Source organism: Lathamus discolor, chromosome 2 (assembly GCF_037157495.1).
Source record: "Lathamus discolor isolate bLatDis1 chromosome 2, bLatDis1.hap1, whole genome shotgun sequence".
Taxonomy (NCBI): domain Eukaryota; kingdom Metazoa; phylum Chordata; class Aves; order Psittaciformes; family Psittacidae; genus Lathamus; species Lathamus discolor.
In genome coordinates, this window is record NC_088885.1 from 39607345 (window position 1) to 39627507 (window position 20163).

Below are 20163 nucleotides of genomic sequence, written 5' to 3' on the forward strand. Positions count from 1 at the left end.
AAATAAATATGTAGATGTATAAAGAAGATGAAATCTGCCATTAGTAACTGTTTCTGCTGACTGTGACAAGGCCAATACACACATGATCTCATTAGGAAGTTCCAGTGGCCCTTATTCAGGCATTTAATTAATTCCATCCAGTTACAAATGAGAAAAGACATAATGATATTCAGGCGGACAAGTCCTGGCTAGCTCATGGCAAGCAAAGCAGGGCCCTGTTGATACTGCTGCAGCAATAGACTAATCTGACCAGGGCGACAGGCAGCTGTAGCCAGTGTCCTCTACCTGCTCAGGGCTGATGTAGCACAGGCAGTGTTAGCTGGCTACTGCAGCTTCTCAGCAAAAGCTGGAAGCTGTCACAGTTCCCTGGTATTGTTGTTTTTAGCTAGTCTAAGGTAGAGAGGCTACTACTGTAGAAATGTATAGTTTAGTAAGTGCCACAGCTCAGGTATAGACGGCTTATGGTGGTTTTTGTAATTCCCTGGTTGTTTTTAGAGGGGCAGCCTGCTCACCCCAGCTGTTAACGGGAAAACCTACAGCAGGGATGCTGCAGATGCCAGCTGGTATCTTCTGGACATTTGTATTTCTGGGGTTGAGTAATTGAAAATGAAATTTTTACAAATCAATATCATTGACCCTACTTCTATGGGAAGTCACTCAAGAATAATGTCTGAGAAAACAACTTGCTCTCTACTTCACAGCTTAAAATAGACTGTGTATTTCTACATTGATTCTTCCCACTGGCTGCATGAAAAACAATCAACTCCTCACATTAATGCAGAAGTTAGAGATTTCATTAGGTTCAGGTAGACTCAAAGCAGATTATCTGACCTGCATGCAGCTAGAGGAAAAAACTAAATTTTCAAAGATTTGCTTGAATGTTTTACTTGAGAGTGTAAAGTACTGAAGCATGAAAAGCATGCTCCAATCAGTGTAGAAAACATATAGATTTTTCACTTGCTCTCTTATAATCATTTCTTTTAGAGAAATCCTTTAAAGCTAATGCAGAAGTGTAAAGTTTCTAGTATTGGTATAAAGGTGAAGTATATATATAACCACACCCAGTTATATGTTCAGTAGCTTACAGTTTGTTTTTTTTTTTTCTTTTTGGCCTTTGTAGCCTAGTTTGAGGTTTTTTTCTTTACTTCAGATAGTTTTCCTTTATTAAATCCAGCAAAATACACTTCCAGAAGAGTTTGGTTCCACAGAGCAACACAGGGGTAGTGGCCTTTACTTAATGGGTATGAATGGCTCTCAAAAAGGACACAGTTTTAATCTCTTTACTCCCATTGTTGACTTGTAAATTGTTATTAAAAGTTGTATTTGACTCAGTGAAATGTCTGATCTGAGTAATGATTGAGAGTAAGGGGTTATTACTTTAGTCCCAGCTGCTTTAAAGGAAGTTAGTGGTAATACTGGGAGCTACAGTTTAACTTGTCAAAAAAGAAACAAAGATTAACTTTTGTGGCAGCTTTAGTTCCCAGAGCAAGATGTTTCTTTATTTATCTGCGGAACTGAATACAGAATGCAAAACAGCACTTTCTGCCTCCTTAGGCATTGTTCAAAAAGGGTTGTTGTAGGCCTGATTTTGACCCCATGACATAAGCATATCTCCAAGTAAATTGAGACTGAGACAACTATCAAATAGAAATAAGTCAGTTTTCAGTGGAAGCATCATTTCTCAAAAAAAAAAAAAAATGTTTACACAGAAGGGACAAAAGTGTGGATAAGAGCAGACACCATTCAGTGCATTCATTTTCTCAGATGAGTATCTTAGGAAGTTGGTTCAGTTTTCTTAACTGTAAATTATCAGAAGCATGTCATTCATTATGTTCTTGTACTGGAACCAGATTAAGCAGTCATTAGAAAGAACTGGTGAGTTGGAATAATACATTTGGAGGTGTTCTGAAGGAAAAAAAGGAAGTATTTTTAAAAAGGGTTGAAGAATCTCCTTTGTATTTTGGAACCTCGCTCTTGAAAACAAGAGGTTCATCATAGGATTTATAATTTAAAATCATCACGTTTCTAGAACCCAGGACACATTTATAAGAGAAATTGTTTGCATGGAAATTATTAAGCATTTCTTTGTTTAAATTCTTTTAAAACTTAACCTTTTTCTCCCTTAGGAGACAAGGACAGAGTAATAAAGGATTAGTGTGACTAAGGGCATGTCTCTGTCAGGCAGGGCAGTGCCTGGTCAGAAAACTGATCAGGCTGACAGGTTTAAACAGCACAATGCATATCGAGTTGTCAGAGCAACAAAATAATATCCTGTAACATCACATCTGGAATCACAAGCTCTGCTTCTAAGGGCTAATACCACTATCCTGTTTTCTATCCCAGCCTGGCATCACATTGTGCAATGTGACGTAGATGAAAAATGCACTTTAAGTCTCCTCCACACTGCGCAGTTCTTCATTGTTGTTTCACTGAACTTATTTCCCTAATCAGAGATCTCTGGAAGTGATTTACTTTATTGAATTGTCAGCTCATAATCTCATGGGGTGATGGTGGTTACATTGCTGTTTTTTAGCATATGAGACTGAAGAATCTCTGGGATCTTTGCAGGTCAGATTTCTTTTGCTCTTCTAACTCTTTTCAGGGCAGACATCTAGAGGGAAAGTTGTGATTTAACTCTCAGGGAAGAGTTCTTTTAAGGATCATAGAGCTGCTGTTTAATGATTTTTCCTGAAAAAACAGAGATCAAAATCATGTCTTTTTTACATGGCAGCTGTGAAAAAGACATATTTTTATGAAGACAAAAGGACTTTGTCTAAGTGATAGAGGTATAGCCTTGAGCTTTGAGCACTTTTATTAGTTTTTCATATTTCTTCTGAATAGGTAAATTTAGAATTTAAGTTCTAAAATTAGAATTCATTTTAGTTGATGTATTTTTTCTTAAAAGAAAAATAAATAATGAAACATGCAACCTGGTGCCTGTTGATGCCTTTTAGACAGCATATAGCATTGATCAGACCTGAAATCCCAATTTTCCTGATCAACAGTTTCACTTGGAAAAAAAAAGCACTGACCATTTTAGGAGTTCTATTTAAGTTCAGAAAAGGTGGAAAATCTTTCTTTTTTTCATTTTTCTTTTCCCTTCTTTTTTTAAAAACCAAGGCCCCTTGGTCTTCCTTGGAGAAAAGTATCTCCCTTTAGTCAAACACAGACTGAACAGAACAGATATTATACTAGCAAAACTGCAGCAAGCACTGATGTAGCACTAGTCCTCAGTGTGGTATATTAGTTTCCAGTTTTACAGTATTTTAATGCAACTTTTATTTTTAATTCACAACTCTTTTTTAGTGTGTAGGAGATGTTCTAGTTTCTGATAGTCTTTGATCTTTGCTAGGCTTGTGGTATCAAGCTTGTAGTGTGCTTAAAATTACTTTGATGAATCTATAAAGGGTCTTAACATGAAGAGTCTATTTTTTATGCTTCCAGAATTTTTTTCAGTTTTTGGCCTTCAGCTTTGAATCCACAGTGGTTTCAGAAAAAAAAAAAAATAAAATGCAAAGCAGTAGTATTTCTATATTTGCTGTAATTTCAGTGGAAGTATCTGGTTCTAATTAATTTCATGCAAAAGTCAGACTAGATATTTTTTAGTGCCTGTATTTATGACTGTAATCATCTGTGTGTGTGTTTTTTGTAGGCTGACTCCACTGCATTACGTAATGGTGAATAAAGTGAAAAATGAAAGGCTGTTCTAAGTAGAATTGTCTTATCATTGCAGGCCCTGACATCTAGCTTGATGTTAGAGAGCAGTTATCATTTGCAGCAGATACTGATAGTGTCAATGTAATGGAAGCTTTGAAAGACTTCAGTTTCTTCCCACTATCTTACTTACCATGGAGACAAGCCTTTCCATAACCTGGTAACTTTATGTTGCTTGCCTACAAGAAGGTTCAGCTACCCTCAGCACTTCCTACCTTGCCTCATTATTTTGCAACTTGTTAGTGCAAGTTTTACCAGGCCATATCTGGAAAATTAAAAAAAAAAAGCCCAAGGAACTCATATAAGGAATTTTAATACTACTCTGAAGACTGAAGAAACCATACTAATGTGATTTTTTGATTGAATTAATGCAGTAAAGATGATACTGTAATAACACTAAAATCAGGAATTAGAAAGACCATTTGTATTGAGTCCCTGGAATATGTGGGTGTAACTGTGTAGTCTGCAAAACATATTTGATTTCGCCTTCAGCAGGAGCACTAAAAGAAGGAAATGAACACTAAAAATTTAAAAATCGCATATTTTTTTTCTCCTACATCTCAGATTATTTGAGGCTTTTAATCTATTTGTGATATTAATTTCCTTATAGCTCTAGGAGTTTTAGATGACATGGAAAATATTCAAAGGCTAACACGAGTGAAAAATCCCCCACCTTTGTTATAAGTATGGATCTTACAGAATTAGCAAATAAGGAGAATTGTTTAATCTTTAGCTGTAATGCTGGTCTCCAATGTGGGCCAGGAATAACTGGGTGTGGTCAAAATATGAGGATTGTATTAGACGAATTGAGGTCTTATTTTCTAAATTAGTAGGGACAACAAGAAAAGCCCTCAAACTACGAGACAAATAAAAATGTGGGCTATGGAAAGGAATTAACAACTAATGAAAATCCTTCCTGACTGACTAGATGCACATTTTTAACCTTATACTTTACCTTAGTCAATAGTATAGTCTAAGTCAAAATATCTGAAATTTAATCTCTATAAAAATTGCAGTCTCCTTCCAAGTTGTAACATTTGTTGTACAGAGAAATGAAGTGCTTCTTCAGGTAAGATTTAAAATCTCGTGAAAATAATGATGCAGTAAGACCATTCTAAAAAGACCAGCTGTCTTGAAAAGACCGACTTTAAAGAGGCAATATTTTCAGCTTTAAAAGAAAATTTTACTGTGTGTAGCTGAAGAACCTGAACAGTCTTACTAATAATACCCAGATAAGTTATGGTGATATGAGAAAGAAAGGTACAGGAGACCATATAGCAAGACAAAAGAAAGCTCATCAAGATAAATGATACTAAAATACCTTAAAGCATACCATCTAGTTCATATGTTCTGAGTATGCCAATCTAATGGCTGCATATCTTACAGTGGCATGTATGCCATTGCTGTAAAAATTTCTTGGACTTCATCTTTAAATATCCCTTTGAATACAGACATGATCAGACTGAATTTCTGCTGTAGCAGGGGTGGAGGAGGTGGAGGAGGTGTGTTCTTACACAAATCTCTTGGAGCTCTCTTATTTTCAGTTGTTTTGTCATTCAGTGGTTATATTTTTCCTCTGATTCACCTTTTTTATTGTTGCAACATTTCCTTAATTCAGACAAAAAGATTTATATTCTTCTGAGAATTAGCTCTGTGCCTATTGGCTGTAGGGAATAAATCCATTTAAATAAATACAGACAGAATTTCTGCACTGTCTGCAACATGTAGAAAAAAACTGAAGAAGTGGAAATGGGGAATTGAGGTTATCACAACTACTGAAACTATAAAAAAGAATTGAATTCTGTAAAAGTTGCTGCACTGGGAAGAAATGGAAGAATATCTGAGGGAATTTCATTGGAAATGAAAAGATAATGGGAGAGAAAAAATGCCACGAATTTCCTGTTCTACCTTAGTTTTATTTATATTTGTTTGACATATCAATGAAATTTTGAAGACAATTTTGAAAGTTATTACAAATGCTCTTTTACGTACTTGGAAGTGTGGCTGATGCTCATTTTCATGCTTGTTTTCAGACCTATCGGTTTGCTTTTATGTAGGCAAATTATGTTGCCACAGGAAAGTCATCTTAGCAAGAAATCTTTGCACTTTCTCCAGCATGCAGGTATTTTTTCTTAAGAAATGTTAAGATTGTAGGACCTGCTGTTAAATTGTAATTTGTCTCAGTGTGGGTAGGATTCCTGTTATTTATAGATATAGAATGTACATATAGACATATGCCACTGCGGCAGTCACCCTAGCTTTGTTGGTGGTGGGGTTTTACTTACTATGTCAAAGGGAGTCGAGTCCGATTTATCTCATTCTCAAGTCAGCATCTATGAAGATAGGTGGCTGTTTCTTTCCATATAGCTTCCTGTAGACACACAACTGTGTATAGTGACATTCAGTAAGCAACACTGGATAGATTCAGGAAAGTTACTGGAGAAATATTTGAAATTTGGATATTTCAGCAAATATTTTTTGATACTTACATAAATATTTCATATCTATGTTGGCAATGCAAACACCAATATCTCATGAATCTGTTTACAAATGTTTATTTTCTATACCTCTACCATACCGTATATATTTATATTTATAACTTTATATGTTCTTAAACCTGTAACGTGATAGCTACTGGAGAGAGAAGTAGGGAAAGAGAGGGAATCTTACTGAAGTGTTTAATGTCATAAGATCCATCAGTTATGAGAGCCCTTAATTTGTAGAGAATATATTTCATGACTATAGATCGAAAATTTAAATCAGATATCTGGTTCCTTGGCATTCGCTATGAAATAAATAGTTGTATCCATCAGATATTATAAAGGACTTGAACATTCCTCTTAAAGATGTCTCCTTCCTTGGTATCAATTCAGTGAAGCTTAAAAATACTTAATCAGGCTATGACTATATAAAGAGCCTACTCTTTTTTTCAGCCTCAGTGTTTTGAGTCCCCTGAGCCTGTCCGGTTCATCTAATATCTCGGAGGATCTGTTCTTTATTTCTCCAAGTCCAAAAGCTTCAATTCAATTAAAAAGAATATTCTAATAGAATACAAATAAGGTGTAAAAGTAAATGTCACAAAGAAGTGTAGCTATATCTCAGTGAACCTTCCACTACACCAAAGTAGGGATGACATCTGACTGACAGTAATCACTTTCTTATACATCTAAAAAAACATGAGATACTCTTTAACGATTAGTACGGAATATTCATGCTAATCCTTGTCCTGCAGACTTGTCACTTTATAGAAATGACAGGCGAAATATGTAGTAAAACCTGGAGAGATTTGTCATTGTACAAGAATTAAGAATTAATGTTGCTAGACTTAAGAATTATTACTGGTCGTACTGCCCTGTAAGAATCTTCCTTTTTTTAAAGAAATAATAACCTGTTTAGTTTATAGGAGATATATGCATTTATTTTCATTTTTTTTCCAAATTTTTAATTTTTCCCTCAGCAGAATCTATATAAAGATATATTTTCGCACTCCTTACCTTCAGTTTTATCTACAAAATCAAGGTGGTATCAGAAGTGAATTGCTAAATTGTAATATTGATTAAAACAAACAAAGTCTCTGAAAGTTTCCAGATGTTTTGTTTAGACAAATTGGCTTTGCCTCGGGGCTTTTATTTTTCAATGCAGATGTAATGATAATACTTTAACTCTTCATGAACAAATCTTCACATTTTGAAGAGCTGGGAGGACTTTCACACAGACCAATTCCATAATTCTCACCTCATGGAACTGATTTTGTAAACACTATAACACTGTGAATAGAAAAATGCTTCACTGGACCTTGTCCACTAACCATCAAAGTTTCAGAGAAGGCAAGTTAGTCCCACCAGCACAGCTTCTGCCTGCCCACTGTGTCACTCAAACAGAACTTTGTGTTTCACTAGAGTAAGGTCCTCCACTTGCAAGCAGCAGAGGGTTGTAACTGTTGTTCAGAGTTGGTTTAGAGATTTTGTAACTGTGATTATTTTTTTTCAAAAGCTTTGGCTTTCCAGAGACTTAAAGTTGCCTCAGTTCTAAGATGGGAACAATCTGAAGAGACCTGTAAAACATGATTAAAACAAAGGCGTGAGACGTTTTAAGACAAAATGGAACTAAATTGCTTGAAATGTTAATGGTCTTAAAAAACAGTTTTGACCTTTATTATAGCTCAGTCTTAGCAGTAAAACTGAAGGAATAAATATGAAATCCAAGCAATCACAACTGTATCCTTCAGCTACCTAAAAACCAAAATCAAACAAAGGAGGATTATGATAGGAAATGAAAAAGAAATTTTTGCATTTGAGGAGAAAGAAGGGCTAGGAAGCCTAAGAAATGAAAACAAGATGCAGTAGTACAAGGTACCTAATGAATCATCTTTTACAAGAGGAGTTGTATAATAATAATAATGTAATAATAATAATAATGAAGAATTATTTTAAGAGCCTAAACACATAGAAATATATTTGATAGAAAGAGTATTATGGGAATATAGAAAGATGCAATCAAGAAAGGGGTAATTTTGCTTGGTTATAAAGTAAAGATGGCTATAATGAAATCTGGTAGATTTAGTAGTCATGACAAGGTAAAGTTTTATAAGAGAAAAATTCAAGGAAAACCAATCAGTTATTCTTTCTTTCTCAATATAGATCTTTTCCAAAATAAAAGGTTTTAAAGTATAACTTCATCATTGCTAATGAACAACTTAATTGTCATTCCTTGAATTGTCTGCCTGCCTGAAACAAAATCCTGTCTCTAGATGAATTACCTGTTGCTTTTTATCAAACTGTTTTTGAAAACAGCTTTTCTCAGCTCAGCACTTAGGGCAATTAAGAACCAAGAGTCTTACCATTTAGCTACTAGAAATAGAGCAAGTGCTGGCACTTGTCACAGGGTGAGCTGTTAATTCTTTTTGATGCTCTGAAAGCATTCACTATGAGATTCCAGAATTCCAAATCTGGTCCATTTTAAAAAAGGAGTTTTATTAGTGGTGCAAGTTTACTCATCAAATTTGTTCATTACAATGGTACATTCCATGCTGAAATGCATATTCCTTCATTACCATGATGTTAATTTTGGAAATGAGAGTTGGAGAAAAGGTATTTCAGAGAGTGAAAATCATCTTAATGCTTTGCACAAAGGAGGAAATGAAAGGGATGGATGGATGAGCTTTGTCATTAACTCTTATTATGAAAACCTGCTGAGACTAATATATGCAGACTGTCTAATAAAAATCTTGAAGGCTGAAATATCAGTGTTTCATCTTGCTGTTTTCTTTTTTTCTGTAATACACTGTGAAAACGCAATTATGAGATTTTGTAAGTTATCCTTAAAAGCAAAGCCAATTTTTCATGCATACTAATGTACTTAGCCAGTATACATTTTGCCTGAATGAAATAATGTCTTAAAGATACTACTTGATCAGTTTGATGTTTCTTTTTCAAGTGTTTTTATAGAAGGTAGAGACATGCTAAATAGCACTTCTGGTTCCTGTCAAAATATAACTGAGAAATTAGAAACTTAATGTATTCTCTACGATGCTGAGAATCATGAATCTTTATTGAAGTCACTGAAACTTGAGTAAGCTCATCACTTCAGCAGCATGTCCATAAAGTAAAACTCATCCTGTTGCTAACTCATCACTAACATCTTTGTGATTTTGGGACCATTACTTTGTAGATTGTCGTAGTTCTGTTATCTGATTTTTGTTGTTTTGTTATTTTTTTCTTATTATATTTTTGCTACTTTGATTTGCTAAATATTTCAGAATCCTGCAGCATGTGCCCTCAGCATCCCTCAGTTTAGTGATGGAATGTGTAAATTTTGAGTTTAAAAATCTCTCCCTTCATATAAAACCAAATAAATTGTTTTTATTTGTCTCAGAGCTATTCCAGGTGGACTTAATAATTTTGGAATATGTTTAATGCGGAGCTTCAACATTCAGATAATTGGCATCAATTTTCTAAATGTAATAGTAATTCTAACCACAAGTCTCTGTGGGTTGTTTAATAGGAGACAAATTTTCAAAGTAGTAGCTAAGGGCAGAATATTAAATAACTACTGCTGTGCTCAGATTTACCTACATGATTAACATGCACAAATGTTTTATTTCATTGGTTTTCATACGCTTTCCAACCTTACGCTTAACATACAGAGTATGTGTCTTTCTCTAAAATAAAGTAGCTTGTCAAAGCTGAGATGAGTTAGTGTAACTAGTGCTGTTATAAAGTGATGCCAAAATGTTTATATTGAATATTTATCAGCTGGTGATTTACAGTGTGCCAGAGGACACACATGCTCAGTCATAACTCACATCTTCATGACCTTATTGTCTGCTCTTATTTTCTTTATGTCGCCATGAAGAAAGGAGAGAAGAGAGAAAAGAAGAAAAAAACAGATAAGGAAAAGAAAGAAGAAAGAAAAAGGGATCCTAAAATTCAAATCTTGGCTGAAAAAATCTTGACTTCAGTTCATTCTTTAACTCATTTAGATAATTTTAAGACTTTGCTACTCTATGTAGTTTTATCGGATGTAGAGTGTTTTTTTGCTTGAACATTATATGAGGTCAGACTCTAGGGTTAAGTTACTGTTTTCAAATATCTACACAATATTCTTTTAGGAAGAGAAAATCAGTGAGAAATGAAAAAAAGATAGAATCTCTCATGCTTTGAAAGTAACTTTAGGTGAAGAAGACACAATAATCACATCATTTTCTTTTAAGATAAGATTCTGCTAAACAGCATCAGTCTTCAGTTTTATTGCATTTTAATGTAACTTTTTTTTTCTAGCCATGTATGAAAGAGGTAATGCTAGGAATTGAGATCTTTAAAAAGAAGCATTCTGTGTACTGTGGTGTTAATGTAGCAACCACCCAAATCTATAAGGAAGGTGCTCAGAATCTTCTGAAATAGAACTCACTCTTAAGCAACGAGACCTAAATAAGTAGATAGATACTAGAAAAAATACTCACTGTTCTGTGATTTGCAGAAATACAGCTTAATAGGAAAAGACTTCAAAATATGGGAAAATGATGAAAAGCTGTGATTTTTTCTTTCTTCCATCTCTTGTTTCTTTGATGTTTACGTAAAAGTGCAGGCCTTTACTCCAGCCCTTGTTGAGTGAAAGGAGAAAACGGGGAAGGAACATGCATCATGTAATACTTCATCTTTAAACTACTTGGCCAGCCATCAAAATGCTTTAATGATGATACTATGGCAAGGAAAGTAAAACTCCTTTAAAACCAGGTTGATTAGTTAACTTCATTTGCACACTATAAAAATACACTTGATTCGAAACCAAGAAGAAATAGCCTGAAAAATAAACTGCCCTCCTGAAATACACTTGTAAAACAGAGGGATTACCATGCATCACAAACTATAGAAGTAAGCTGTGACAGTTAGTCACGTTGTGTTTGTTCTATACTATCTGCTGGTGCTTTGCATAACACATATACTGTTTTAAAAATTCTGGATAGTAACAGCTTGCCAGGAAGATACTGTTTTCAAAGGAATCTGAAAGCAGAGGAGAAAAGGTTTTTCCTAATGGCATAAAAGAGTATGCAGAAAGAGTTGGACTCCTCTCAAAAGTCTGAAGATGCTGTAGAAAGAGAAGACATTTTGATACAGTGAAACTTAAAAGTCTTTTTATCATATTGATAATAAAGTTAATAGTTTTTGATGAATAATTTGAAAATATTCTGCCTGATTAAAAAGCCCTCAAGTATATTTGAAGAGTCCAGAAATATTTTGCAAATATTTTTATTGCCTCCATGCATTTGGTAAGATCAGCTTCATTTCCTGTAGCTCTGCTGAATTACATATCAGATGCAAATAAACTAGTGAGATATTTTGAATACAGCTCAGAACATGAATAGTAGGAGAGGTGCAGATCAAGAGCAAAATCTGGGTTTCATTTCTGTTTCCCAGCAGACACAACAAGGCAGATTGTCTCATAATGGAACCTTTTTAATTGCATCTGGAATACTTAATATATTCCTCTGACAGGGTGTATATTCATAAGAAGCTTCTTTCCACCATCCAATAATGGAAAAGTGCATAGTCCTTTTGCATGTTTGGATTCAGTTCCTAATATTGTTTTGACTATGTTAGAAATGTAGCCTTGAGAATAATGGTGGTTTCTGCTGCATAGGAAAAATATTAAACTCAACCACAAAATAAAAGGGATTCTATGAAAGAAAGAAATCCATCCCTCACCTTTATCCTTAGTATCCCCAGGTGAATTAATGAGAATATTGAGCCCAGTAAGATATACTTTCTCCTTGAATTACTCAAAAGAGGGGTTATAAGCACTTGAGATGGCTCTCCAGATGAAGACAATCATGAAAAATATTTTGAATTGCAATGTAATGAAATTTTTAAGAAATAATTCCCCTCAGACTATCAGAAAGTAGATAAAGAAATCCTTTTAATAGGAACAGAAATTTTCCTGTATGGCTAGGCATATAAACTGACAGACCTAAACAGAAGTAATTTAGAAGTAATTTTGCTATTTTCTGAGAGTGTTTATTGCTCAACATGGTCGTACAGTGGAAGACCAGGACCTACTACTACAAGTCAACGGAAAAATATGGCTTTTACGGTTAGGTCTTCCTTAATAATGGTTCATCACCTCAGCTTAACCTTCGACTATGTTCAACTCATAGAGTGACATGCAACAACTTTTCAGAGACTTAAATGAAAACTCCCTTTGACATATGTTTTTAGTGGTCTTGGTGTGTGGTTTGGGGAAGAACTTATACTTGTAGTCTGCACAAATATAAATTTATAATTTATAAATAGTAGACCACATTCCATGAAGAAATAAGTCCAAAGTAGAAATACAGGTTATAAACTAGCAAGTGATCTTCTGTTGTAGCCTGTGGTTCACTTGTCCTGTAAAGCTTATGGGTATGACCAACAAATAATCCTCTTTAACTGTTTTTGTCTGCAACAAGATTAGGTGATGATTAAGATTACTCAGACTGCTGGCTCCCTCCCTTCCCACTACTCTGGGATGGAACAAATCAGTTTATAGCAAGCTGGACCTATAATGAGAATATGGATGGACATATGAGAATATGATGGACACTATTGATAAATTGGACTAAATTTTTCACCAGGTTAGCTTGTTTGATAACAAACCAACTTTTTGTCTATCAGGAGATACAACTGGGAAGCATCATAGAATGGTTTGGGCTGGAAAGGACTTTGAAAATCCTCTAATTCTAACCCCCCAGCATAGGTAGGGACCCTTTCACCAGACCAGGTTGCTCAAAGCCCCATGCAACCTGGCCTTAAACACTTCCAGGGCTAGGGAACCCACAACTTCTTTGGGCAACATTTTTCAATGTCTCACCCTCATAGTGCAGAATTTTTTCTTAATACCTAATCTAAAGCTACCCTTTCTCAGTTTGTTCTCCCATTGTCCCACTCCACTGAGTGGTCTATTCATCAAATCCACTCTCCAGTTTAGAGACAACAATGTCATGCAGCTGTTTTATTTTTGATCTATGGAAACATTTGGACTATGCTGGATGCTATTATTATATTTGCATAGTGAAACTTCTTCATGTAACAATGTTTTGAACCTCTTTTTCTTCTAGGAATTTATAGTGGTTCCCTATTAATTTGCATAACAAAAACATCTGAGAGCTCAAGAACAAGAATTATTATAATACTTGGAGGTTTTATTGATACTTCAGCGACGTACTGTTGCCTTCTGAAATACTTGTAATTGAAGTACTGATAGGTATATACACATACCAAGATAGAATTTTGAAAGGACATGCTGATTCAAATTTGAAGCAGCTATTGGTCATGGCTGAGTCACAGAAGTAAATCTATGTCTTAATGCTGGCAAGATTTTTTTCTAGACTTCACTTGCAAAGGAAGGAGAAATATTTAGAGAGTCCTTTTCCCAGATCAAGGATGGGGCTTGGGAGGAAGTATGCACTTTTTTATGTTTGGATAGGTAATAAATGAGCAGTGTATTCCTGTACCATGAGTTAGACCAGCATAGGAAGGAGGTTTTCGGTAATGAACAAAAGATAAAGTTGGTACTGTGGTATAAAAGACACCTTCAAATTGTTTATTTTGGTATTATAGACAGAATTCAGTAAGAGAAGGTGAAATCAGTTCACAGAGGCAAAATAGTCTAAAGAATGGGCTGTATAGATCATAAAGCAAGAACTGGCTGGAAACCTTAGCAGTCCTCAAACTATCAGATGAGAGCTTCTGAATTTTAACTGATAATGTTTTTTGAGTTGTTATGCAGAAAGTTTACAAAATATTAATAAAACAGGTAAGAATTTCGAAGGATTTTAGCACTGAAAAATTACAAGCTTGAGTGGCATGCAGATTGTGGTGCTCTTCACAGGTCATAAAAGGAAACATAAGGAAGAAAGATTAAGCTATTTTAACAACACTTCTGCTCAACTGTGAGAGACATCCATAGAAAGATACCGAAGAGAGTGTATGAGATTTTTAATCTGGACAGAAAAAAATCTGGAGGTTGTCATGTGTTAGCAGTGATGTGTCCCTGTTACCATTTTACTGTCAAATGAGATGTCTTGCTGGAAATAAAGACTTTGACCAAGCTTTTATGGCAAAAATATTTTGCTTGTTCATTCTGTGTCAGTGACATCTGAGACCCTCTCTTCTCTTTCAATGATTTGCAAACATCTAATAGGAAAAAAAATAAAATGCAATTGTCTCATAGTTCAGAACTGCAATTTAACCTTTTGTTTGGAAAATAAGGGGTTTTCCTTTCATATACACTGGTTCCTGGATGCTATTTTTTATTTTACGTTGGAATACTCTCTTTGGCTAAGGATGGTAGGCTGGTGGTTTACGTGGTACAAAAATCTTGTCTATCACACTGCTTAAGTAAAATACAGGCAATAAGAGGATGCAAATGAGAAACTAGATGATGATATGGTTTTAGGAATTTAAGGTAGTGTGTGAGGAATCTGAACTGGAAGGCATGTCAAGGTAAATGTAATGAGGCATAAGGAAGATAATGTGGCTTCGATGCAAAAGTGTTGGTGTGAGCAAAGAGAGACTGGGACTATGTACAGTTAAGTGTAGCAAAGCAGAGTAGGAGCCTAGGTTATGATGTTTACAATGCAGAAGGGGACTGTCTGATTTTTTATTTTTTATTTTTTTCTTTTTTGGTAAAGGACCACCTGAAGCTACACTTCTGCAAGGTGATTGGAAAATGGAATTTCCACCTTAACCAACTGCCCACATAATCAATCCACATACACAGAGGCAGCTCTGATACTTTCCAGCAAAGCCACATATCTTAACTATCTTTTATCAGTCTGTTGGAGCATAGAGTTAGACTGGGCCTTTTGCCACTATCCCAGGTTGAAAAGCAATCTAGACACTCAGTGTGAGTACGTGCCAGTAGAAGAATTGCCTCATAAAAATCAAAAGGTGACACTGCGGCCTGCAGCCTCATATACACTGAGATTTCTTCTGATTGTCATATATACCTTTTACATAACTCTTATACATTAATACACATACATGAGAGTAAAAAAGATCAAAGGATTTCTGGATATAACGGGCAGGTCAAAGTGCAGACTGCTGGGGTTTTGGGGTTTTTTTGGTGGGTTTTTTTGGGTTGTTTTTTTTCCCCTTAGGCCATAGTTTTGTTTGTTTTAGAAGCAAACGCATTCCAAAGATATGAAAGAAATGCCAAAGCACCAGACAGATTAAATGACTGGAGAATGCAGAAAACACAGAACAATAATTCATGAAATGGAATCTGCAAAGCTTACAAATACTGATCCTCTCATGCCAAGTATGTATTCAGAAGAATTGTAAGGCTTAAACCCCTTAGCCAAGCCAGCTCTGCTGTCTGGATCTGAGGACAGGAGGAAAGCCAAACTTGTCTCTCCCTTTCCCACCTCTTCCTTGGCTGTTTCATGTGCACAATGTGCAGGGCTTGTGTTTTTGAAGGGACATTTCATTCTGGATTAGAATAACCTTCATACATTTATGCAGGGCATGAAGCTGCTTTTTGTTTTGTTACATAGAACTGTAGCTGAGCAGGTGAAAAATCAGCCTTTCATGCTTTATGAAGTGCTGTTGTATAGGAACTGCTACTGTTGAACCCAGACAGGAAAAAAACCTATGTCACTCTCTTCTATGTTTTATTTGTATACTCGTATTCAAAAATTTGTGAAGTGCAAGAAGGCTGTCGTTTCTATTGTAAAGTTTATATCTGCAAGTAATTCTTCCTGTCAAAAAGTATTTCAGTGTCTCACTGTAGAAAAAAAGTCACAGTTCCTGTAGCAGCATGAGATTTGATATTTTATGGCTATGGTACCACATACAAATTTATTGCTACAACATTTTTACATGGATATTTCTAAAGAAATATGCAAACATTATTGTCTGTTATTCACGGCATCCTTTACTCAAAATCAACATGATAAATGTAACATAGATGTGAACAGAATGTCATGTAGTAAAATATAATGCAAAATCAATCAAAATTAGGCTAATGGCAGATGTGAGGCTCATATTCTGGTTAACTGTGCTGCATTTAATGTTTCTAGATTTTGCCTAAATATTTATCTCTGTATACTTTAAGAAGCTCCACCGACTTCCATACATCCAAACCTAAATGCGTGTAATTTTTTCTAGATTTGGGGCTTAATGTTGGGATAGATATAAGTTTTGAATTTTTCTCTCTTGCTTAAATGCATGACAGTAATTCCCTTATCATTCAGTAATATTACTTTTCGCTCCATTTAAGTCTAAATTCACCACTAACATGCAGTACTGAGCTACTTTTGTAAAATTAATCAGTGATTACAAATAATGTTTAGGAAATTTTCAATTTCAAAGAGTTCTCAGGGGCAAACAGAAAAGGTTCCAGACAGAATAAGTGGATTAAATGTTAAAAAGTGTTTCTCTTCTAACTTTTGTTTTTGTATTCCATATTGGAGACTTTAAAGCTAAATGTAACTCATCATAACCGTCCTGTTTGTTTATGTCCTGCACAGATGGAAGATCATTGTAGACTTAATAAGTTACCCAATAATATGTAATAATCTTTTGGAGGTTATTAAAAATGAATGAATGTGCTAGGTATTGTTGATTTACTGAAATAATTAAGTTAAATTATTGACTACATATTTGAAGGGAATATTGTGAGTGAAGTTAAGATAGATTTGACAAGCTTAAAATCAGCTTCAATTATTGTATCTACTCTTTTTGAGCTCAGTGTTAAGAGCCTTCCAGGCTGTGTCTCCAGGTTGAAACATAAGTGGAAGTTTTAGAAAGGGCCTCACACTTGTTCTGAGCCCAGTCTCCCTTAATTGCATTGATTATAGGCCTGAAAGGGGAGGGCTGCTTACTGGAACAGGCTCTCCAGGGAAGTGATCAAGTCACCAGGCCTGTCAGACTTCAAGGAGCGTGTGGACAATGCTCTTGGTCATATGGTTTTAGTTTTAGGAGCAGGAGCAGGGAGTTGAACTTGATGATACTTACGGGTCCCTTTTCATTTGAGATGTTATGAGATTCTATGATTCTATTAAATAAATGGATTTCTGACATGATGGCACACAGAGTCATAAGAATCACTGGGAGAAATACATTGAGAAAATCAGAACCGGTTGTCATCAACTGTAGAATTAGTGGTGCAAAAGAGGTGCTGTTACTTTCTCTTCAATGGACTGTGTCATTTGCTTTAAACCAGTGATACATAACTGAAGAAACAACACTTAAACTTGTCACTGTACGTGCTTGTGTGGTCAGTCATTGTGACTAATAAAGGGCTGCTACCACCACTTGTCCAGCACTTAGTAGTGTGCAGCAACAGGGTTGTTCAGCTAAATATCTATGACTTTACAGGTAGTTGCGGGGACCATTCTCTGTGTTTTCTTTCCTGTTTAGCAGTTTAAAGTTGTCCTTGTTTTAAACTGACGCCTTTACAGTTAATGACGATTTTCCAGAACATCATTGTCAAGCCACACTCCAGTATCTCTATATTTTGGTAGGTCTGAGAAACTCCTAAAAGATAATGATTCTATGAGTTCCATGATTCAGAAAAAAATATTTTTAGCCAGACTTGTCTGCACTTACCTATTCATAATATGATATGTAAGAACAAAGATTCGTTTTCTCATCATAAATATGCATGAGAATCTTATTAACATAAATCTGATGTAACAGGTTCACCATATATAAAGACATGTAATTAATTTGCCTCCCTGCTTATTTTTATTGTTGTCTCTATTTTTCTTAGGTTTTGCTTGTTCATGTTCTACTTACTTCGAATCTTTGTTATGCATTCCTTTTAGTTGTTTGATGCATCACAATGGTTTCGGTAACCCTAGCTGGAGTGCTAATGAGTTTTGATAAGACTGGCAAAACTTTTCTCATTTGCAAATTAGATGATTAGCCACATAGTCATAAAGCAAAATACATTGGGCCATATGCAAAAATTTTGCAAATATTTACTTTTGCTGCCATCATATCTATGTATCATAATTCACAGCAATTGAATCTGGTGCACCTGCATTCTAATACTACTGTTAAAAAATTAAGCATATTGTTTACTGCTGACTTGCCTGTTAGGCAATATGACTGGACATTTAAAGAAAAACTTTAAAATACTTGAATGTTAGAATACTCTAATTTTCCTTCAAATAAACTATAAAAAAATATCATGATTTTATATTTGTTTGTTTTTCCTCCATTGTATTTACATTGCCAAAATTTTTTAAAGATTCTACCTATCTGATACCCTAATTTAAAGTGGTTGACTAACCTTGCATCCAGTAACATATTATAAACACAAAGAGCCGAGCCCATTATTATATAAAGTTAAATGCAAATCTACAAAAGTGAACTGTTTTGGAGTTCAACTATACACATAGTAATTTCAGTACAAAACTCCATTTGCTACTGATGTTAAGTGATTTGTACAGTAATCATCTCTTTTCACTATTTTTCCATTTATTCTACCAAAGCATACATTTATTATTTCTTGGCAACACTGAAGGGGTGTCTTCCTGTCTTTCTGCTTGTTTTGGATTTTGGGGGGGTTTGTTTGTTTTCTTTTTTTGTTTGGGTGTTGGGTTTTTGTTGTTGGGTTTTTTGGAGGTTTTTCTTCTTTTTCAAAACCTGGTATTTGACAATCCATGTTTATGTGTCTCATTATATATATTTTATTCAAACTTCAGACAGATGATGGGATTGTGAAAATATGGAGTGAATCAGGAAATCACGGTGATGAGTGGAGCAAAGTCGAGTTGCACTTGGGGAAACGGAGGAATTTTGAAGTTATCTTTGAAGGCATTCGTACCAGAGACCTAGGAGGAGGAGCAGCAATAGATGATATAGAGTTCACCAACTGCACCACAAGTAAGTTCAAGAGGGAAGTTTCTACATGAATGTTAAAGGAGATGTAGGATGTTCTCGCCTGGTTTTAAACACATCATGGTCTTATGGTTTTCATTGTGATGCTGTTCAAAAAATCAGTTATGAATGCATTGTTTTTATTCTTCAGTTACCTTTTCTACTCATACAGAAGACTTAGAGTAGCATTCTCACTCTAGATTATTGCAGGCAAATGTAAGAAATGCTTAAGGTTTTGTTACCTTTCTTTGGTGTTGAGTAAGAACTATTCTTTAATTCACTGCTAAATTACTGAGTCCCTGATGTTGTATAGAATAATTTTATTAAAATTATGTCAGATTTCATCAAGTAAAGCCTGTGGTCTCCCTGTTCTATGGCAAAGGCTTTTGCCATAAAAATAAGTTGAGACTACAAATGAATCACTGTCACTGTTTTATTTCAGTTCAGTTAAAGTGTTAAGGTCAGAAAGAAAACCTTTGATTTCTTCACAGGGCACTCATCCTACTTAATTCATTTTTTGTGAACCATAGGCTAAAATAGGAAGAGTTTACCTTTAATTAAAAAAAAAACCAAAAAAAACAACAACCAAAACTGTGTGGATTGTGAATTCCATCAAGAAAAGATGGGCTTTTTATCCCTGGTCGGCAAAAGTGTGGCACAGTGACACAACATAAGTGGATTTTTTAAGTGAGGCGATCATTACTGGTGCCACATATCAATGAGGAAGTTTTAATCTCCTGCCATGGTCTCAATGCCCATTATGATTTGGATCATGGAAAATACACTTCTGGAGAGCATTTTTTCATCTAGTTTCATCTGAAAAATACAGGGTTTGCATTCAGAAATTGCTCTGTGATGTAAATTGAACAATGTAAACTGGATACAACTTGAGACCTACTTCAGAAGTGCACTTCAATAAAACTCTAAGGCAGATGTACTCTTAAAAGCTCTTTTAGGCCCACAGACATTAGTGATTCCCTCTGCTTTTTCCAGTGTTTCATTGTCCATATTCCTATGCATGTGATTATTCTCCATTCTACAGGGATGCTCTGGTAGGAAATTGGAGGTCAACATTCCCCTGTAA

At 35.1% G+C, this 20163-nt stretch overlaps 1 protein-coding gene across 1 annotated transcript in view; it reads left to right on the top strand.

The window, feature by feature from the left end:
• MALRD1 (MAM and LDL receptor class A domain containing 1) overlaps positions 1–20163 on the top strand; it is a 253534-nt gene that overhangs the window by 133201 nt on the left and 100170 nt on the right. The window contains exon 29 of the mRNA XM_065666535.1: positions 18905–19085. Coding sequence (XP_065522607.1) covers positions 18905–19085 — 181 coding nt within the window. The remainder of the gene's footprint in view (positions 1–18904; positions 19086–20163) is intronic.